The 22514-nt window shown below is 42.2% G+C and overlaps 2 protein-coding genes across 2 annotated transcripts; one reads left to right on the top strand and one right to left on the bottom strand.

Moving 5' to 3' along the window:
* Positions 1-10613: 10613 nt before the first annotated feature.
* dlx4b (distal-less homeobox 4b) lies at positions 10614-15497 on the top strand. Its single transcript, XM_084938036.1, has 3 exons — positions 10614-11249; positions 12129-12322; positions 13719-15497. Exons 1-3 carry the CDS (start codon positions 10928-10930, stop codon positions 13974-13976), a joined length of 774 nt encoding a protein of 257 aa, XP_084794162.1. The 5' UTR covers positions 10614-10927; the 3' UTR covers positions 13977-15497.
* Positions 15498-19487: 3990 nt separating this feature from the next.
* dlx3b (distal-less homeobox 3b) lies at positions 19488-22288 on the bottom strand. Its single transcript, XM_084938035.1, has 3 exons — positions 21771-22288; positions 20751-20935; positions 19488-20466 (listed from the first exon to the last, which is right to left on the bottom strand). The coding sequence occupies exons 1-3, from the start codon at positions 22111-22113 to the stop codon at positions 20149-20151; spliced, it is 846 nt and encodes a 281-aa protein (XP_084794161.1). The 5' UTR covers positions 22114-22288; the 3' UTR covers positions 19488-20148.
* Positions 22289-22514: the final 226 nt, after the last annotated feature.

Below are 22514 nucleotides of genomic sequence, written 5' to 3'. Positions count from 1 at the left end.
TCACCTGAGAGGAGAGGTCATAGCATTCCACTGTAAAGGCTGAGTGGCCCTACGATGCTAAGACAAGAAGTCATCACATGCCTGAGAGAAAGAACCTGTTTCACAGTCTCAGCTACAGACCTTGCAGCACACAACATACCACGAAAACAAAACCGGTGACTCTTTCCTGACTACAAAAAACGATTTAACCAGTGAAATCTTTAAAAGGGAAAAAACACTTATCTTCTTCACTAGATGTCGACTTACAGTTCTGCATAAAATGTAAGCTTTAAAATATAATAATGGTCACTTGGTGCCATTATACTGTTATTATAGTATTCCTACTTTAATCTCTGCATTTCACTTGGGCTGCAATAACAATCTTTTATCCTAAACATTTACGTCAGGGTTCTTGCGGTCCTTTTTAAGGGTCAGCATGTCTGCCCTCTGTGCTGTCCAGTTGCATACCTGAACTCACACAGTCAGTAATAAAGTAAGACCTCCTTTGATCTGATGTCCCACCCAGAGGCTTCTCCCTCCACGTAGACAATACTCTAATTCATTACTGAACCTGCCTCTTCAAAGCTGAACCACTCTGCACTGGGAAACCTTAAACTTAGGCCCCCAGATAGGCTCCTGAAACCCCCCCAGGTAGTGAGGTGGTGGCTGGGCGAGTCCACGTAAGTCACGGCAGCCTGCACATATCTCCTCCTCAGCCCTGCAGCACCACACCTATCCCCCTCAGGTGATGGGCGGATTATTGGGCATTGGTATTTCAGCATTTTTTGGTCCAGCTACAAACACGGCCACTGAGCGTGGGAAAATGTCTCCATCATTTTTATGCGAATTCCTGTCAGATTGTTTCAGTTAAGCGAGTTTTATATTTCTGGAACGCGATTACATAAGATTTGAAACATGCTTCACTTTTGATCTCAGGACAGGATATTTGAAAAAAAAAAAAAAAGAGTGTAAGATGACCTGTACATAAGATTAAAACGTTATGGTACAGGAAGAAGTTTGCATTCTTTACTATTTTATCATATGTCTTGAAAGTATCAGCTTTCACTGAGACAGGTTTGTTGTTGCTGTGTAATCCCTTGTTGTGGGTTCAAATGGATGGCTGCTTGGGCACTTAGAAGCTCATTTAGCCACTTGAGGAAAACAGAAGTAGTTTGACTTGTTCATTAGGGTGACAGTTACGTTTGTGTTTCTCTCTGATCTGCAAAAAATTCCTATTCCCCAGGATTTTGCGGGGTTTTTTTTCGCCTTTATTTGATCCGACAGTGAAGATTTTTCAGACAGGGAGACAGAGTGGGGCAAGACATGCAGGAAAAGGACCCTGGCCCAGTCTACTGTATTGAGCCTTGTGGCATATGGTCACCTGTCCAACAAGGTGAGCTAAACATAATATAAGCGAATCATAAAACATCAAAGCTTTCAAACTAAATGTGGAAAAGTATGCCAAGTTGAATTCAGAAATATAGGGATACGCTTACAGTACTACTAAAGTTAAACACAGTATTATTTAATTACATGGTCTTACATAACTTGATATGGTAAAGAGGAGATTTCCCCTTGGGTGCTAAGAAGTTGAAAGTGTCAGAAAAACCTGCGGCATCTCATTTTTCTTCTTCTCTGCCCCTGTTTACCCACTAACTTGCCAAGTCTGATGTCAGCCTTCTGCACACAGGGTCCCCGGGTGAGTGTACAGTTTCTGTTTTGACACCCGTTCCTAATTACACATGTAAATGATTGATCACCTGGACTCGGCGGGGGCCGCGCTGATGGAAGTCCCTGTTGCACGATGGCTCTGCAATTCTTTTTGTCAGCGTTCAGGACAGTCTCTTTTGCTGGGAGCAGTGGAAACAGATACCTGCAACTGCCCGCGAGAGCTGGGAGATTAAGTTCTGAGCAAGCCACCATTTGGACCAAATCGTCTCCCTGTTAACGGTCCTTGAGGAGCAAGTTGCACAGGTGCGGCTGGATATCTGTGGCTCTTTGTTTGGTCTAATCCCACACAACTTAAACCAAGATTTGTCGCCTGCCCCTTTAAGCTGACTCCGTGACACCTGAGGGGCCTGGCCACTGAAAGCAGAGCTCAGCTACTTTTGTGATATGTGATTTGGCTAATTGATTTTGGAGTGGCCAGTCTGAGTGCCCAGGGGGAGAGGGGGGGGCACAAAGATGTACTGTGATAGAAGCAGAGGCTGCTTCCTTTATGTGTAACAGGTGGTGAAATGAACCTGTGTCTACATTAGCTCTCTCCTTTCAATTGCAAGATGCTAAATACAAAATGCAGATGCTTGAACTCATATCATTAAGAAAATAAACAGTGGACCGAAGCCAGAAAGCGTATAATGCTTTTACAGATGGGGTGAGAGCCTCTTGCTTCCCTCCTCTGCCCGGCAACAGCTGTGGATTTGTCTGGTGCTTTGACTCAGGTATGGAGCCAATCTGAGGGCCAGGAGGGTTTTAACCCCAATCTTCTCCTCCCTCGTCTCACAGCCTGGCACACATGGGCCTCGCAGCTGCACTTCCCATTGATCTACCAGGGGATGCTGGGATAGCTGGCTGGAGGGAGATAGATTGGAGGGGAAATGGCTTAATTGTCCTCACTCTCGCTGCTGGAATGCAAATAGCCCTCGCAACTGGCCTCCACTGCGAGGTGAGCCGAAAGTGGAGAAACCAAGGTCCCGCTTATTGTGGTGAGTCGGTAAAAACACATAATAAAAGCCAAAAATCACATCCAGGCTACTTTCAGTCCTGGCTGTCAGAGCTGCATCAGACAGTAGATTTCCATTCTCCAAACTTTATGCTGTCTCCCCTTTGTTTTTGTCCAATACAGCAACATTTCATAATCACTTCAATGCCACTGCCGCTCGTCACACAGAGCCCAAACAGACAGGCAGGTGAAGGGTCACGATGAGTCACAGAGAATCGGTGAGGGATGAAAAGAGTTAAATGCTGGGGCGTATGTATCCTGTCTGACTTTGATCTCTGCCTCAGGTAGCTCTTTCACAGCCATCACTCTTAGCCAGGAGCTGATGGAAGGCTGCTCCCTGTGAGGACGGACTTGCTCAGACTGAGACTGTCTCCTTGCCGTGACAGAGGAATGGCATGACATGTCAGGCATCTACACAAAAACTACACGCAAACAAAACCCTCAGTGGATTTCTGTCTTTATCTTTCTACTTGATTTGATTGTGTTCTCCTTTTTAGAATTTTTTTCCCTTTTTTTTTTAATTATCAAATTAAACCGGTGGTATAAGGATGCAGGGAGGGAGGGAGCGGAGAAGGCGTGTTTTGGTGAGGTTCAAAGATAAAACGAGACAGTCTCGAAGGCTTTGATGTTTCTTGGCAGGCTTTAGGCAGCCACTGACAATCTGATGATCTGGGAGCGCAGGCCTTTTTTTTTTGAGACCGTGCCCCATCCTGGCCCCAGTCGTCTAGCCCTGCAGTTACAAACGCTTTAATGTGACAAGGTTAAACACCTGAAGTACTGCAGCAAAATGTCACAATGAAACCAAGGTCAGGGGAGCAACTTTAATCTTGGGATAGCTTTCTAGTTGAACAGTCTGCTCATTTATTTATGACAGTTTAAAGCATAAAGAGTCCTCTTCATTCGTCAATTTATTCTCAAGGAAAATCATCAGTGTCAAATCTGCTTTAATCAATATCTTCATATTGAGACTTGGTCATCACAGGACTACTGAACTGAACTGAAGGGTGCTGCCTGCTTGTTGTGACAACCCTACGGAGAATTATCTCCAGATGTCGCTCTCAGCTCTGTTAAGATTTATAACCTTCTTAAACTCACTTTGTTGGTTTTCAGGAACAAAATTTATTGTTTTGGTTCACTCCCACTGTTGTAGTCTGTATGCATGTCAAGGATTTAGCAGCTACAGAATCAGGCACAGGAGCTGGTAGTTGAAAACAGAATTAAAAGTATGGATAATTTACATGTTCATATATTTCTGTATATATACTATGTTACATATACTTTATGTAGGATATCATTCTTACATGCTGTGCTGTATAATTATAGATTTTTTTCTGAGCTTTATCACAGTTGTTGTTTCATAATAACCTAAACAGGAGAAGAGAGAATTTGTCATTGTCCAGCTTATACTGCCTCACTCTGTGCTGAGTGCTTTCTGTCATAGTGGCACCTTGGCACAATATATTTGTCATGTGACCAACATTTTTTTCCTTATTGATAGAAGTTTGTACTCGACATCCTTTTGCAAAAAATAAGTACCCCCCCCCCCCCCCCCCCATTCGTTAGCTTGTAGCAGCAATAACTTGGTAACTTGAAGCCATTGTTTTCCATATGACTTTATGACTTCCTCGCATTGCTGTGGAGGAATTTTGGAGGAAGTCTTTCTGTAATCGTGCCGTCACAAACTTTAACATCTAACACGCTAACTGAGCCCTGTAGAGTCTGACATGTAGCTCTTGAGGGGTCAGAACTGTCAAAGCCTCTGCTTTTATAAAGGTGCTCACACTTGCTGATGATCAGTTAATAAAGTGCATTTGATTAGCAGCACCCACCTGCTCCTTAACCTCTAAAATCCTATGAAAGCAGTAAAGGTACAGGATAGAATCTGTACTGTACACATCATTGTTCCTATTTTATATGTACACTGTACTGATTTTTTTTTCTTTTATTTTCTTTTTAAATTTAAAAAGGAGCACATGATACTTCCAAGACGCATTTCTTAATATCAATTTGCCAAGCTTTTCTCCGAGAGATGTTGTCATTTGATAGGCAGCCCAGTAGAGGCAGGGTGCTGCAGGGGCATTGTGTCTTGTTGTAGGTCACAATGGAACTTAACACTTGACAGAGCCAGGGCTTGTTGTCAGGAGCTAAACTTGATCCAGTCAAGTTGTTCCCAGTGAAGAGGTATAAAGAAAGGGCTTCGACCTCACGGCTGTGAAAGATCTATATGGGGCCAAATATTAATTCCCTTATTAAAGGATAGTCATACATAATAGGCGATCTGCTGTAGGTGTTTCTGCTTTACTGGAAACTTGTTTTGACACTTAGTTTACATGTTCCTTGTCAGAAATTCTCACAAGATCCTCGTCGATGGGAGATAAAGGTTACAGCCGTGTCTCTCAACCTGGAGCCGCTGCCCGTGTGATCCATTCTGCTGCTCAGACAGGCGTCCCATCCTCCACGGTTTGTCATCCCCGTCACCTCTGGCATTTCAAACCGATGCTTGTCTTGCACACAGTTGCCCTGCAGACCACAAAAGGAGTTCAAGTTACTAGAGGGGCAGGTAATTTCAGATGGATAATCCTTGAACCTGGTAAACCGGTCTTTAACAGGACCTAGTGTCTAAACCTGGCAACCCTGAGCCCTGTGTCATTGTATGTTGATCAGGTGTGCATCTGTGATTCCCCCTAGGGAAATCATCGCCCAGTGTTTTTATCATTTCTACCTCCCATCACCTCATCTGCTCTCGACTGAGAGAAAAAGTGTTTTGCTTTTTTTATTGTGATGCTGTGCACATTTTAATTTCTTACTTGTCTAAACATATGCAGCTTGTTAAACCTGTGGGCCTTTGTTGTGACTTGATGAGTGCTGTGAATCTTTTTATTGTTTAAGAGGGAGATTTATGGCCTGAAGATGTTCTCTGTCAAAATCACTGTTGATAAAAAATAATATTAATAAAAAATACTGCTTGAATCTAGCGTCACGTGTCTTCAGAAATGTTGTAAAGGCCTGTGATGCCATCCCATCAGTCGTTTCTGACCTCAGTTAAACTCATGTGCCATGTCAGCCACCCAGCCACGCAGGATTGTCTCTCTTTCTCTGGAGCCGCTGCCACCCTCCTGTCGCCTCCACTGATCCATGCCAGCTTCAAGCTTTTGTTGTTCTGCCCGCCTCCCTTGGTACTGGGGGCAAGATTTACAGTGGAAAAATATAGTATTTTTTTTCCCCCATGTTGAGCTGGTGAGTCTGGAATGTGTGTTTGGGCAAGATTTTGCGAGGAGTGTGAAAAAACAACAGAGCTGTAAACACCGAGGGTAGACCCAGACTGGCTTCTTTGTTCCAGATGTGGAGCAGGCCTGGAGATGTACCTCTATACACTCCCACTGCCTGTCCATCAGCTGGGCTCTCACTGTATCCATGCGGACAGGTTAGTGCCTGCTGACACAGTGGCATTTTCATGGAGAGATAAGTGCGTGCACTGGTCACGGTGTGCGCCCACAGACAGAATAATACCAACTGGGTATTTTGAGCCGCCACCAAACCAGAGAAGAAGGCTGGAAGAAAGAAAAAAAGTCAGCAATGCATAATTTACCCATATGCCAAATGCAAATGAAGCCATTTAAATCAGATGCCCCCGTGCGCCATCAAGCTCAGGCTGCACTAGAATGGTTCATCCTGCATATTGCGGCTAACGGTTTCCTGAAGGATTTTTATTTATATCTTTTTCTTTTTTCTTTTCTTTCTTTTTTTTGTACAGAGTTGCCTAGACATCTGTATTTAACCAGTCAGTTTTAAGTTTAAGTTTAACCGTGAGCGGCAGTGGGCGATTCTGCTGTCATCTGCTGTCTGGCAACAATTATGCCAATGATGGTCGAGTCAAGATTGGAAAACCAGGCACATTCCGGCATTTCCCACGCAACAATATTCACTTCAAGTCACTTTAGCTTTTAGATTTAATTGTACGTGTGTCTTTTTCCTCTGAGCTATTCAGGCTATCTACCCATTTTCTCTATGTCCTGTGTCCCCTTTTCTCGTTTCGTCTTTATTTTGGTGCCGAATTTTGACAAATAGCTCAATAAATGGGTCGGATTAAAATCTAAAAAATAAATAAAATAAAATTCACTTGTAATTGCACAAAAATGCGTCATAAGAACTATAACTGCTATAATAATGTATATTTTGGACCTTGGGCTATTTTAGTCTGAATATTTCGCAAAGAATTCATCAAGAAAAAGATCGTTTCTCCCTGCATTTTAATTATTTGAAGATGCTGAATAGTCATATTAGCATTTTTCTTTTTCCATTTTATTGATTGCTAGCACACTGGCATATTTAATTATTTATTTATTTATTGGCTCCAAAACTTTTTTTAGTAAAAAAAAAAAAAAGTGAAAACAGAATAGAATTAATTTAATTAAATTGCAAATAATAATAGCTAGACTGCAGACACGAACGTTTTCACAAAACTACCTTATTAAACAAAACTTATTGAAAATTATATATTTACGAACGAAAACATGTTGAATTTAAGGAGGAAAGAAATATTTGTATTTGAATTTAAAACAAAAAAAAACTTAGTTGTAAGTTTTATTATTCGAAAATGAGGAGATTATTAAAAAAAAGTATCATGAACTTGAAGTGGTGAGTGGTGAGCTGTTCTGTTGTGAAATTATAAATAACATTTAAATTAATGAGCGATGGGGGAAATATGAAACCGCAGTCCGTCTTCTCTGTGGTTCGACTGGCAAAAACTAATTTCATGAGGAAATTGCGTGATGAAAAAAATAATCCAATGAGCAGGTGTTTTATTTTTAGTCAGAGGAACCAGTGAGTACACATTAGATCTGTGTGTACCCGGCACTGGAATGATGCTGATCATGTGACACAGCTGAACTCTGTGGGCCCTCACAGGCTGCCAGCAAAGGCACGGCACTTAAGGAATGAGGATCCGGCCGGTGCAGATATGAGTGTTTCTGTGTGATGACTTCGCCTGGAGGTGAGATTAAGGCTGTTCATCCTGTTCAACCTTCTCTCTTCTCTACTTCTTTCGTTATTTTCTTTTTTCCTGGGGCAAAGAACAGTCAGAAAAATGTCAGGCCTATTGTCTGCACAGATGAAACACAGCCGCCTCGTTCGGACACATTCTTATTTTTTTTTAATTTTTACCGGCAAACCAGGAAGCTTTCTTCAATCTTAACACTTAAAATACGAAAGCATGCGCATATGTGACATACATATTCCTCAATCTCACAGATTGATTTAAGAAAATCCTGGGATGTTGTTTCTGATCCATTCCTAGTTGGATAATTGTGTCAAAGCACGCCTCGGCTTCAGAGCCATCAGGCTGTGCCGCTTAAATTAGACATGTGGGTCTTTATTCGGGTCTATTATGTGCTGAGTCGAGCCTGTGATAATAAATCCTTGCATCCACTTCTCGGGGTGTGCGGGGGGGTCATGGACTGTCATTCTGTATCTGGGCCTCAGCTCAGCTCCAGCAGCACAGGGTTACTTGTAGAACAAGACGTGCCACAGTGGGGAAGATCACAGTGGCCGCAGTTGCCTGGGAGTGTGTGTTTTTTCTGGTGTGTACACAAAGAACACTGTCACTCTGCATTAGAGATGGACAAACTCGATCGGTTTGCGTGCGTGCGTGTGTGTGTGTAAGAGAGAGAGAGAGAGAGAGAGAAAACACCTATGTCAAACACACCTCTGCAGATTTGACGCTCATGCGCATTGTGCAGCACAGTAAGACGCCAGTAAGTCTGGGCTGCATTCAGGAGTGTGACTGTTTCTAACATCATCCCTGTGCGTGTATTAATAGAGCAACGGCGTGGATCCATCCCTGCCCTATGACTGCAGGGCCCGCCTTTGTTCTTTACCGGTAATACAGGCATAATTACAAACCTTAAAGAGCCTCCTCACCTTGCTTTCTCCCTTCCCTTAGCTCTGACACACATCCAGGAAGTGCCTAAGACCAGAGCTGTGCCTGTATACAGGCCATGCCTTCAAAGAATTAAACTGAGGCCGTGGGTTGTGCGGTGCGCAATGGTGTTTTAAGCCGTGATAGCAACACCTGTTCCAAAAGTCACATCAGTTCCCTCCAACTCCAATCTCCACGCTGCAGTAACACAATAATGTTGCAGTAAAACGCCAATGGACGTAATACCTCTAATTTCCCAGAGACCATTTCCATTTACAACTCTTATGTGTGAAGCCAGTGTCGCCCACAATATGAAACTGGCCTCACTGCCGATTTTTTCTTCTTCTTTTATTGTGACTGAAATTTGACTGTGATAATAATTTGTGGCTTTGTTCTGGCTGGCTGCATGGCTGAGGCCTGTGGGGAGATTTGGGAAGCAGTCCAGCCCCCAGCAGGCCCTTTAATGCCGCTTGATTCCCAGTAGTTTCAGGCAGGGTAGGGACATGACCAAAATGACGGGGTTGGACAGCAGCGCAGCACCACACTCAACCCACCAAACACTCTGTTTATAATTTCGCTGCAGCTTATATGTGATTTATCTGAGATCTGTATCAAACTGTGCTGTAAAACGTGGTTTTATTGAAAGCAAAAGCCTCGGTAGCCGCAGTAGCTTTCTCGTAGTAGTCGATTGAGACTGCAGCTCCAGACTGAAACAGGCATGCCTGAAAATATAGAAACAGTTATTACTACTTTGGGCCTGTTGCCACAGTTGTCTCTCCATCTGCATCCACGAGCACCTTCTAGATTTTGCTGACCACGCAGTTGCAATTCTGCCCTCTTTTGGCAAGTTTCCCTTGTTTTATAAACCTTGTCGTGTGGTGACAATATGAGTGACGTGTGGGCTGACCTTTTTTTTTTCTTAGTTTCACAGAACAAAATAAATAAATACCGGACTTTGTTATTCTTTGTCTTCTATTTCTCCTTCTGGCTTCCAGGGTATGGAAATATGTCTGGAAATATTTGTCACATTCACACATCTGCAGTAGCCAGAACCTTCTAAGACTAATAAATGACACATACTTTAAAAAAAATGTGTGTCACTGAATCTCTGTGTTTTATTGCCCGTATTTCCCTGCGTTTAAATTGACTGTAGAAGCAATACACAAGCTAAAATAATGAAAATATTATATTTTAATGAGCATTAAATGAACAAAAACATTTCCTGCTACACTTTAATAAATAAATAAAGCATGCTTTGTAAGCAGTTGTATATGTACTTGCATATAAACACCATTTATTAAGATTTTTTAAGTGTTTGTTGCAATATCAAAGAAGTGAATTTCCAAATACTGGAAAATGTCTCTCGACGATTTTAGAGTTAGTTCAGGGGTTATTCGCAGTAAACTACTATATTTTTTTTTAATTCTTTTTTTTCTGGCAGCACAGTGCAGGAATGTCGTTGAGTACACTGCTGAAATTTAGAAATTAAACTTTTTGTCGCAGATTTGATGCAGGAAGAATTTATTAGAAACTTCGTTTGCCTTAATTTCGATTATTAAAACCAGAAGAAAAACATTGGAGCTTTGGGGAAAAAAGCAGCCTTCACAATTCCGACCTTAATCTTGATCATTAACGCCACATAGGAATGAGCAAAACTTAGAATGATGTTTTCTCTGCTGGTTATTAAATTGCTTACACCCCCAAATGAGTCTGATTCGTTCTGTAAAAGAGCGTCGGGCACATGGAAACACACAAACACATATTATTCAATAAATAAAGTCAAATAAATTTAGTTTGGCTCGTTTTTCCTCTCTTTTTCAAATTCTCAAAATGAGATTATTGTCCTGGGAGTTGTTGTTTATATTGCTTAATGGAGAAAGGAATAAATAGTAATTATATTTATTTGCTAATCTATGGAAGGAGGTGCCTCTGGGCTGCAGAGCTGCATCCTGTATAGGCCTATCATATGTTAATGAAGTTAATGGCGGAGCTTCAGTGACAGCCGGCTGCCGAAGACCAATCAGAGAGCTCGTAGATGGAAGCCAGTGTGAGTTTGAGGTTCTGCAGGCAGGAGGTGTTTGAAGAACCATGTGAGCTCTGTTCGTGATGTAAAGACGGATCCTTTCGCTTTTATTTGATTTTTTTGACTCCCCGACAGTTATGAGCATGCACCCCGCAACTTGTAACCACTGGGGGCTCTTTTCTCGCTGATGATCCGTTGGAGTTACGCGTGGATTTCTTCCAGGCTGTCCGACAGAACTCATGAAACCCTCTTCAGAGCGACGGTTTGTGGACTTGCGCATTAGCTAATGATGTCTGTGGGTTTTATCCCTGACAGTCTGAATGGCTCAGATCCCTCCAAGTCGGCCTTTCTAGAATTCGGACACGGACACTCGACGCACCAGCAGCACTCCTCCGGACTCTCTCACGTTTATCCGGTTCACGGCTTGCAAGCTGCTGGCCATTCCCAGCACGAAAGCCCTTTTCCTGGTACCGCGTCCTATGGCCGCTCTTTGGGCTACGCCTACCCCGGCACGGTGAACACTCATCCCCCGTCCGCTTACATGCCCTACCAACACAGCAATCACAGCAACAGCAACAGTGTGACCCACAGCAGATTAGAGCACACAGGTACGTGAGAAAGTCACTGAACTGTTGTATATCATTAACGGCCATAAACTGATATGCCTTAAGCCTATTTGCGCACATGGCAAAGGAGGTGGGGGGGGGGGGGGGGGGGGGGAGCGCATTTAGATGTGTAGTGAGTTGATAAAAAAGAAAATATATATATTTTTTTTTCATTGCAAAGATTTACTAAAAAAAATAATTTTAGTGGAGGCACGTTCACATTGGGGTATTTTTATTATTATTAATGCAGAAATAATAAAGGATTAAGTCTCGGTAGGGTGTTCTTTCTTTGCCTTGTTATTTGCCTTGTTATATAAGAAAGATATGCAGTCGCATTAAATATTAATTATTATATTAATAATATTCTGTGAGTATGGTCTGGGCCTACCATAGGAACCCCTATTGTTAATGCACATTAACCCAGGGGTGTCGGAATAAAACCGTCCTTTCATCCTTGTGTGTGTGATCATTTGCTGCGTGTGTTGTTGGCATTAGGGCCTTCTGATCCAGAAAGCTTAGAAGTGTAAACATCGCCACGTGAAGCTCGCACTAAAATGTTCCGTCCAGATTAAGGTAGAATTTGGGAGCATTAGATTAATATCTGATGCTCAAATATAATTCGTTTCAGGCCCTGGCGTTTTGTGTTGGCGTCCAGGGCCCATCAGATGCAGTATCCGGGGACTACAATTTGTATGCATTAAGGCTGTAAAACCGAACTACTCATCTGGTCTTCGTGTTGTTTGAAACTGTAGGTTTTGCTCAGAGACCACGTTCAAAGCTTGTCCAATGGGACTTTTACGCTTTGGTTTGACGGACATGGTGAAAACATAAATCGGACGTCTTCTTCTGCTCAAACTCTGTGCTCTGTGTTTCATCTTCAAGACCACGACAAGTCCGCTGTGATTGAAGGCAGAGACATTCGTGTAAATGGAAAAGGGAAGAAAATTCGCAAGCCTCGGACCATCTACTCCAGTCTGCAGCTGCAGGCTCTGCACCAGCGCTTCCAGCAGACACAGTATCTGGCCTTACCGGAGCGCGCAGACCTTGCGGCAAAGCTGGGGCTCACACAAACTCAGGTAGGCCTTAAACGCATCACTTTGCGAGGCTCTCTATCGTTTATGCACTATATTAACTAATAACCGGATTATTTAGGAGGATGTAGTGAAAGCTAGAAATAGTCAGTATGTTTTGGTTAAAATGACTCCCTTGCAAAATTTCCACTCCTTGTATAGACTAATAATATATATACAACAATTTTGAATCAGTGTGACTCATGGTAGACTGAATAAAATATATGTATTAGTGAAAGAGGATAGTGTTGGATATTATTGAAAAGAAATACTTGCAGCATGATCGAGGATCACAGCAATTTCATACCCCTATCCCTTAATGCATTCCTTATTTACTTAATTTCTGGTTGTATCTCTTTTGTCATTTGCGGTCCTTGAAGTGTTTTTTGTGATCAGAGCATGGCTGCAGTAGGAACAAAATTACCAAAAGGAGGAAAAAATATATGCAAAAGGAGTGGTTGGCAGATGTTTTGCAGTAGTTTATTATAGAGCATTAAACCAGCCCCTAACAATGAGATATGCTTGTATTTATTCGTTTTTACGTACTTTTTTACGGTGTAGTTGTAAGTCTTTCAGTACCTATAGGCCACACATGCACACATGCACACGCACTATAATAATTACACGCGTTTCCAAGACAAACGTGTCAACTGACCCCCCTCGGATGGGACAAAAATGAGACCTTTGGGTCACTTTTTTTGTTTCAGTTGAGTTCTAAAGTTAAACGATTAAGTCGTCAGAGTTTTAAAATAGAAGATAAACAATATTATGATCTCAGCCGCCTCCTGCACTTTATTCTTAATCCCTGAACACTTCTCCCGACAATTATCTCTCAGTTGTTCTGCCATTCGTGTGGTTGTTGGTGCTGTTGTTGTTGCCTAGATATCCAGCGGGCTCTTTGGTGCTTTCTTTTTTTTTAATGAATATTCACATCATTGTTCTCGGGTATAAAAATAGCCATCATGAACTGAACCCACAAACATTTTCGCTGACCTATCACGGCGCGTTTGGAGCCGCTTTTATTTCACAATTCTCTCAGTCCCGGCTTGTTACTGTCACACTCATGCATCACTAGACTTATAAAACAGCGAACAATAAAAGGGCTTAGCTTTAATGGGTAACAAGTGCCACTCATCTGCAAGGCTGAATAGCTAAGTGTGCGCCAAGATTAGGCCTGGGACTTGCAAAAACAACCCCAAAAGATGAGTTATTATGAGTTTTACTTTCTTTATTGCTCACAGTGTTCCCTTCGGGGTAGTTTATGATGAAAAGAGCACCGAGTTTAATGCGGGGGAAATATGCTAATAAAAAGAAAACGACAATGAGATTTCTTTTATATTGCTGCTGATTATTAACTGCAGTGACAATTATGCCCATTTTCTCTTTTGTTCTCCCACTTTAGGTGAAAATATGGTTTCAAAATAAGCGCTCCAAGTACAAAAAGATCATGAAGCATGGCAGCGGATCAGAGGGAGAACATCTCCACGGCACCAGCTCCATCTCTCCCTGCTCGCCCGCATTGCCCCAGCTATGGGAGGTCTCCATGGCGAACAAAGGAGCCCCGGTCCATCCGAGCAGTTACATGAACACTTTCGGTCATTGGTATCCGAATCATCACCCTCATCATCAGGACGCGATGCACAGGCCTCAGATGATGTGAGTGGACAGTTTTTGGACACTTGAGTCCATCGGGCTGCACTGAACTTGCTGGTGCCTCCAGAGGCCTCCTCTCAGAACTGAGAGTTAAGGAGACCTTGTTTATATTCACTGTATTTTGTGTGTGTTTTGAATTTTAAAATTCTCACTACAAGAAATATTCAGGCATAAAAGAAAAAAAAAGGGGGGGGGCGTTATATCACTGCAAGCTAGTGTTGCAGGGTCTGACATCAGTGAAACGTGGGTTTGTGTGTGCAGTTTAAAAGACATTCTGGATAAAAGAACTTTTTTCAAATATACTGTGTCCGTGCGTCTGCTTTATTAGCCAGCAGTTAACCAGCTGTCACTTTATTGTCACTAAATGTCTTTGCTTAGGTTTCTTTATCTTCCCCTCACTTTCAGGTAATTTCAAAAGAAAGATGGAATTGACGGTTCCTTAAAGAAGCCTGGATTAATAACAACCGGTGCTATGAGACACTGACAAACACAAGCTTAAACTCTTCAGAGCTTTCTGAGCACTGCACAGCTCGGCCTGTGATAATGCCGTGCGAGAATAAAAGCTGTCTTTTGTCCATCAACACTCCTGAACTGCGATTCACAAAAACCTGCGACCCTGCTTGAATTTCGACAGCCATTGTCAAAACACCTGGGGATTGATTTCTGTTAGACAAAAAGCAAATATCAGCCTTGGTATCTTTTTTCGGTTTCGTAGGCTGTGTTGGTTTTACCGTGCACGTTTGAGTATGACTGGGCTCGATATAAATCGAAAGGAAGGCTGTTCCCTTACAGGAAAGAAGTTGTTTCCAGCTGAGACAAAAAAGAGAGGGTGGGATCCGAGTGGCCGCCTTTACGCACCGTGGCTGAGTTTTAACGTAACATTTCTGCACAGGATAAAAACTCTAAGACACGTGCTGTTCAAATGCTTTTATCTGAAAGCCAGTATTACAGCTAAAATACCTTTAATATTATTCAAAAATAACATTTCACTGCATTTTTATTGCTTGTTTTGGGTGTTGGTTATAAAATGTGTTTAGTCTAAAAACACACAGTTGTATGCGTTTAAAGACGTTGAAGAGAATATCCACCATCCATCTTTTTTCATCATCAAAGTGGAGAGCGGAGATGACGTGCAAGAAAGCATTTTTACAATATTTCCCTTATTTTCCAGTGAGATCAAAAAGCAAACTCGCCCTTATCATAATCAGATGATAAATGGCTGCTCTGTCCCGACAATAAACCTCGCCTGATTTATAGTCTTTTGAAATGATTTGCTAATTCTAGTGCTTAGACTGTTTAAACACAGAGAATTAGCTATTTATACCTTTGCAAACAATCGGGGCTGATGCTCTTGATTAAATGGAGAGCTGATTTCTGCTTAATGAAGCTTAGAGAAACAGCCAGTGACTTCTTTTTGTCTTTTTCATTCATCACTCTGCTGCTTCAAACTGTCTGGCAAACATTAGTTATCTTTTTTTCCTGATGTCACACTCAGGGTTTAAAAAAATAAAGTGAAGCCTTTTGGAAATATTTATCCTAAACTTGTATTGCTTTAAAGTACATTGCTGAAAATTCTGCATATTTTAGTTGTGTGGTGTAAGGATTTTCATGCCTCATGCTGAAGTAGAGAAGTTCCCAGAAAATCCATTCATAATAATCCAGACAGCCACCTTTCATAATTCTAAACAAAAGCTAAGTGAACTTCTAGCGGAGCACCTGGTAAAAACAAGCTTTAGTTGCAAAACAGCCTCTTTAGATACAAAAACATATAAAATAACACCCATTTCTAGCTGCATGTCCACACCAAGTCACCAGAACTCTCAGTCGCACAGCGTGCAATCAGCCCTGCCTTACCTAGTCAGAGAAGTGGCGCCTTGTTCAGGAGCTCTAAAGCCTTCTGTGGTGCTCCTGTGAAGAACAAAGCCACACCATAGCCCCGTGTTTTCGCTCCTCCGAGCTGATTTTCTCACATAACGACAAGCATTGTGTTACATTAACATCTCCTTCTTTATATATATATACACCCTCGTGCCCTTTTCCTCATTCCTGATGATTATGTGCCTTGTTAAACATGCGGACCCAGGGAAGAAGAGGCGAGCATTGCTGAAGCAAGTGACGGGGCATCAGGGAAAATTATAGGCAATTTCACATCTCCAGATTAGAATAATGGGCTTGTGGAGTTGGACAGAGAAGAGTAGGACCTTTCAAACGGGGGGGCAATTATCATGCAGGCGGATTGAAGAGAAAGTGAAAAGACTCCTGGTGTAATAGACAGGCTAAAGAGGAGGGGGGTGGAAGCTGGGGTGGTGGGTTGAAGGGTAATGATAAAGCCAAGTCTGACTGTATCAGTGATGTGGATGGTCTGGGTTATCAGATACGAACTGTCTGATGGGTTTTAATTGCAGGATAGCAATAAGAGGGAAAATAGCTTGTTATTAAATCCCACTTGCTTTGAATGGGTGAATGGCATAGCAGGTCTCTGGGGTGATTATTGTTATTAACTTGAGTGATCTGACATCTCGGGTAATTGTGAGCAGCTTCCCTGTTAGAGAGAGTGAATGCATGATTTGGTTTCGTCTGAAGGAAGGCCTGGCTTACTCTGTGGCATGATGCACACAGAATCTGGAGGGATTACAAACACAATGCAGGCAGAAAGGTATGTACACTGACTCACACTTAGATTCAGTGAATTAAATTCGAGCATGCCTGGGTTATCATAAATGAAAGTGTGGGAAAATATAGTTTCCTTTTTTCCTTTTCAGCATTTGACAGTCTTTAAATCCTGAGCTTTAATTTATAGGCCAAGGTAAGATGCACAAAGGTCTCCTCGTGGCTTCATCGGGTTGTGACGACTGGCTGTGAAGCATCAACACACAGCCCGGCCCAGCCCGGCCCAGCCATGGCCTGAGGTCAGGCAGGGTTCACAAGTCCACAGCTGTCAAGAATGCCTTTCTCCCATCATTTCATCCAAGTTTGCAGCAAAATGAAGAGCATGAGTGATCCTAATGCAGCCAAGGCCCAGCCCATGCAGGGACTCAGTGCAGGACAGCTGCTGAGAGTCTTTCCATGGATACATTTGAGTTGCCGACCTCCGCATCAACCCGTTTTGCTGCACCCTGGGGACAAGTGCTGACACCACACTGTTGATTGTTGCAGTGGGAAAAAGGAGAAGAAGGGTTACAGGGGCCTGAGCAACAGCTCTATTTAGGGTGCTGTGATGTCGTGCCATGCAGGATCACATTCAAGTTCAACAGTTCACCTCCACCTCCGTGGCTACTTACACTTGTTGATGTTTAGGCATGACATACATCGACATGTCCTACAGCCCACACACACAAGTGCACAAATGTTTCCCCTGACAGCTACGGCCGAGGCCCACACACGCTGAGGGAGCCGCTGAAGGGAGGTCACATGTGCTCTTGATGAGATTTCATTGATATTAAAAGGCAATAGTAATCATAGTGCTTTTGTCAAATCAGCACAGGGCACCGACATGATGACTGAAGCCATAGGCAACTGGTGTTGGGTTCAGAGAAATAAGCCAAGAGGACATTAGGGAAACAGAACTGGGAGCTGTGATACATTTCACTGTTTACAGCAGAATTATGAGAGAATGTGTGTGAAGTCTGGCAGAAACTTTGAGAATAAACGTAATCTCTAAACACACTACAAAGGGTGTGGAAAAACACTTGGTTTTTATTACAGCTTAATGACAATTACGTGGGAAATATATCCCAACATTTTAAAGTATAAACTCTTTTTCTACAGCCCAATACTTATTATAGCTGCCATTATATTTCTTAATATCCCTCAGATTTGCATTATCTGAGTCAATATAGCTGTGTATTTATTTATTCTTTTTTAATTAAAAATTAAATGTAAAATAATTAAACAATTTGAAAACATGGTTTATATCGAACAACAACAACAATAATATAATAATAATTATTATTATTATTGTTTTATCCCTACAAGTTTTTCTGATTACTGATTTATAATAATATTAATAATAATAATAATGATTATTATTATTTTAGTTTAAAGCTCTTTTCTTATTGTGAATTGCGTTAATTTACTCCTTTCCAATATTGCACTTTGAGGTTTACGCTTGGCTAATATAGCTAAATTATCCAAGGTTTAATTTCCTAACATAAAACTATTTATTAATTAGAAACGAGAATTGTTTTTTTAAACTGATATCAGTATTAAGCCTTATTCAAATATTTTTTTTTGATTCCTGTCTCAGGTAAATTGAGAAATCCGCGAAATTATTTAGGGAAACCCGACATCATGTTGCAATGAAGTTTCATACATTAACAGCTCCACTCATGGGGGCATACCATTCTTGTTACTAGAAGCAGTATAAAAGGTTATAAACCTCTCACACCCCTAGCCCCTGCCCCACCCTACGTTTTTTCTCAGTGCGTAATGGCGCTTTGGTGGTCCATGTGGATAAGCTCGCCATTAGCGGCTCTCCATCATGTCAGTTTTGGGCTGCATATTTAATAACGCAAGGTTTATGTGGCCAAACCGAGGTTATTGTCCACTGTCATTATTTATTAGCTGACGCAAGGGTCGAGGCTGGGGAAGGGGGTGGTGTGTAGCGGGGGAAGCTGTTTTTTTTCTTCTTCTTCTTCTTTTCCTGTGACAGCCTTATTGTAGCTGTCACAACAGTCGCTGTCGTGTTTACGAAGCGTCTCTCAGGTGATTCATATAGGTGTTTACCCCCAGCTTTTGTGAACGCACACACAGCCGAGCCTGTCTTATGTTATCACCTGGGAAAGCCCTTTTGTGAGATAAAAAATGTGTCTTTTATGTCACTGTGTGAATGACGGTAGCGAAGGAGAGGAGAACTAGTCTGCCAGCGCAAAAGGAATGAATAAAACTTTAAACGGGTGCGCGCACTCCCCACATACACAAACGCGCTTGTGTTTTGTCGTACCTTCAATATTTGGCACTGTTTTCGTCCATTCTTATGCGCGTTCATACGCGCGTGGGAGATTCCCCTCGGAACAGTCTTGCTTCATCTACCCACCCCGCCCCCCTCCCCCACTAACACACATACACACTGAACTCTTTCTTGTTATCTGGCAGCAGAATCGTAATAAAACTGAGTGACTCCAATGTGTCTACACGTCAGCGCGCCACTAAATCCCAAGAAAGCCGCACTGTACCTGCGCCTGTAACAGCAGACGCCTCTCGGCACAGATGTTGGCACTGGCCAGTTTAGAAGTTGAAATAAAGTTACGTAAAATATATATAGTAAATATATTAAATATACATTTAAAGCATAGGCCACCGCTTGCATATTTGTTGTTCTTTACAAATGTCCGTATAAGCTGTAATTATAATGTCTGCTTCCAGTGCAAATAAGTCTTCCACAGTTCAATCCAGTTCAAACTGGTTTGAAAATGCGTCGCAGTTTAAGGTGACATAAACTGAAAACACTGAGATGTGTGCACGGTTTTCCAGTGCGTCTCTCGACAGGCTCTTTATGAAAGGGGCTTCACACACCACGTACAATTAACACCTTTATTCAATTGACAGGAAGGCAACAAGTGGACTAATTACATGAATATAAAAAAAAACAAAAAACAAAGAAGGTTTTTGAAAGCACCACAGTGCAGTCGTTCCGTTTGAACAAATATGATCATAGTGGTTCTGCATATAAACACATATTTACAGCCTTCGACATTTTGTACAAATCCATATAAATATGACCTGAGTTGTTTTGAGCGCTCTCTACAAACCCACAAGATTTGATGTAGCATGGATCAACCGCACAGTTTTGTTTTTTGTTTTGTTTTTTTGTTTTTCTTTTTGCTATTATTCGGTTTGTGTATAGGCATCTTATTTATTTAAAAAAAAAAAACTTGCATATTTACCATTTATTCATTTACAAAAGAAGGTAAGGAAAAAACTGAAGCGATAAATAATTTAAAAACACGCCAGATGTCCGTTAAATATGCTGCCACAAGTGATCAGAAATCCCTTATGTGCTTTTGTGAATGGAAACCCAGTTCTGAAACATTCTTGATCATCTAAAACAAAAAAAAAAAAACACAGCAATGTTTCATCTCAGGTTTGTCTCCCGGTCCAGTCATCGTTTTCTCTGCAGAGTCATTGTGGAGAGACCTCGTTTGAAATAAAACCGAAGACAGACTGCTCTCGAGTCAGTGTTAATAAACAGCTCCCACGCTTTGCTGCGGGACTGGGTGGTGCACGGCTCCCGGGTGTTGTAGGTGTGATCCCTGCTGGTACCAGTGGTTATTATAATCCTCCAGGTACGGCGGCGATGAACTGTGCGTCGGCTGCGGCACCTGAGGTCTGCTGATCGGGGTGTTCTGAGGGGTGCTGCTGTTGTCCCAGACAGCGGGCGATGGCGGGGAGTTGCAGGCCATGGAGTCGCTGGCATTGGGGCTGTGCTCCAAGGGAACCTCGCCGTTTTTGTACAGCTTCTTGAACTTGGATCTCCGGTTCTGGAACCAGATCTTGACCTAAGAATCAGAGGATCAGCATTAACTGTTATGTTAAAATGTTTGTGATGATTCTAGTTTATTCAAAGAGTGTTTAACTTCAGGATAGCAGCGCATTTAATTGTTAATCGTTTACCTAAATTAGGGATATCCAGTGCAGACACAAAAAGCATATATGCTGTGCGTAATTACGCACCAGGGTGTTATTAAAGGTTACATTATTGGCCATACTGGGGAAACCCTGATTCACGTGACTTTAAAGCGCTGATCAGTTGGAAAATGTGAGGTGTTTACAGGTGGCTTACCTGCGTCTGAGTGAGGCCAAGCTGAGCCGCCAGCTCCGCTCTTTCAGGCAGGGCGAGGTATTGTGCCTTCTGGAAGCGTCTCTGCAGAGCAGCAAGCTGGTAACTAGAGTAGATCGTCCTCGGCTTGCGAATCTTTTTCGGTTTTCCATTTACCATACGAACCTCCGGCTCTGGCTCTTCTTTCACTGCAAATAAATAAATACATACACACATAAATAAATAAATATTGACCACTGAATAAAACTTCAAACGGCCTCAAAGGCTTAAACATGAAACACCAGGAAAATAAAATTTAAAAAACAAACAAACAAAACGGTAGCAGTCTCACGGTAGTAAGACATTTGGCGATATGGGAATTTAGCCAGGGAGGGGGAAAAACAACAACTGAGAATAATTTTCCTAAATCAACATAATAATAATAAAAATCTCAGTTGAAAACACAAGTATGGCACTTTAGTAAGAACATCGGAGGCAAAGAAGGAAACCAAATTGTACTGTTCACGCTTTAAAAAAATATTTTTGTCTAAACTTGCATTTCACTTCAAAGGTTAAACGTTGGTAACATTAAAATTTATGAAGTGAATATATTACCATCTAACCCTTACCGGTTTATGCATACCTATTAATTGCTGTTTCAGTCCAGGGTAGGCAATTATAACACCACAGTAGCATAAAACGGCACACTACCACTGGACAAATGTTATCTTTTACGCATGACTGCACAAGAAATAAAATAATCAGTGAGCACCACGTTGCTTTTATATTTGTAATACTTTTATGTTTGGATTACTTGGATATCTACCAATTGTTATCAAATCAAAATGACAAAATGTGCGCCAATAGGAAATAAAGTTTATAATGAAATGTAACTTGCTATGAGGGATACCTCTTTTTAAAAAATGTCCAACCAGATCATGCAAGAGGGCAACAAGTGATTAGATTTAAAGTTGGCGTAGATCAAATTATGCACACTGGAGATATACAAAACAAAACACAGCCTGTGATTATCTCTTCATTTACCTGAGCCCGGAGGTGAAGCTTGCAGGTGATCTCTGTTGTAATGTCCGTACTGTCTGTAGCCATTCGTGTATGGGTATTCAGATTTGGTGGCGTACGCTCCAGCAGCTCCCATTCCGTTCAGATTAAACTGGTGATGGTAAGAGTTCATGGGCTGCCCGTACGGCTGACTCTGATAATATTCATGATGGCCGTGGGCCGTCTGTCCACTGTAGTAGCCCATGTCCGTCACGGACGACTCGGGCAGAGTAGGGGAGTCCTTGGAGTTCGGATGGCAACTCATAGATCCTGGGAGATCGGTCAAAATACTCGCAATCTTCTTCTCGTACGTCTGTCCGGCGCTCATTGTGAAAGCAGTCCCCCCAGAATAAAGAAAGTCCACTGGTGGATCCTTTCTTCTGCGGATTGTGCAAAGCGACGCAGAACTGCTGTGTGCGCGCTCTTTGAACGCACGACTGTGACGAGCCTATAGTCCACTGAAACTCTTCCAGCTGCAGAAACTTGGTTGTGGCATTGCTCTGCCCCTGTGACACAGTTATAAAGAACTGAGCTAGTGCTGGCTTCCTATTGGTTCCACTGCCCCCTCTCCTCCTCCTCCTTTGCGCTCCGGGCGAAGCCTTGGCGAAAGCCAGCCTTTAGCTAAGAGCGCATATGTGCACTCATAGCCCATTGCCCCGAGTTTTTTCGTTCCCTTTACATTTGAATTTACCTGTTCACGTGGGAAACGTGAAGTATTGCATTTAGAGA

The sequence above is a fragment of the Perissodus microlepis genome, chromosome 8 (genome assembly GCF_051167445.1).
Source record: "Perissodus microlepis isolate ML-2025 ecotype Zambia chromosome 8, ASM5116744v1, whole genome shotgun sequence".
Taxonomy (NCBI): Eukaryota; Metazoa; Chordata; class Actinopteri; order Cichliformes; family Cichlidae; genus Perissodus; species Perissodus microlepis.
This window is presented reverse-complemented; position numbering and strand designations above follow the sequence as displayed.

Bases quoted from the DNA above. Each gene is read 5' to 3' on its own strand.
- dlx4b (XM_084938036.1), top strand. From the start codon at position 10,928: ATGATGTCTGTGGGTTTTATCCCTGACAGTCTGAATGGCTCAGATCCC. The intron at 11,250-12,128 runs GTACGTGAGAAA...TTCATCTTCAAG, and splicing joins CAGCAGATTAGAGCACACAG to ACCACGACAAGTCCGCTGTG. The intron at 12,323-13,718 runs GTAGGCCTTAAA...CTCCCACTTTAG, and splicing joins TGGGGCTCACACAAACTCAG to GTGAAAATATGGTTTCAAAA.
- dlx3b (XM_084938035.1), bottom strand. From the start codon at position 22,113: ATGAGCGCCGGACAGACGTACGAGAAGAAGATTGCGAGTATTTTGACC. The intron at 20,936-21,770 runs GTAAATGAAGAG...ATTTATTTGCAG, and splicing joins AGCTTCACCTCCGGGCTCAG to TGAAAGAAGAGCCAGAGCCG. The intron at 20,467-20,750 runs GTAAGCCACCTG...TCTGATTCTTAG, and splicing joins TTGGCCTCACTCAGACGCAG to GTCAAGATCTGGTTCCAGAA.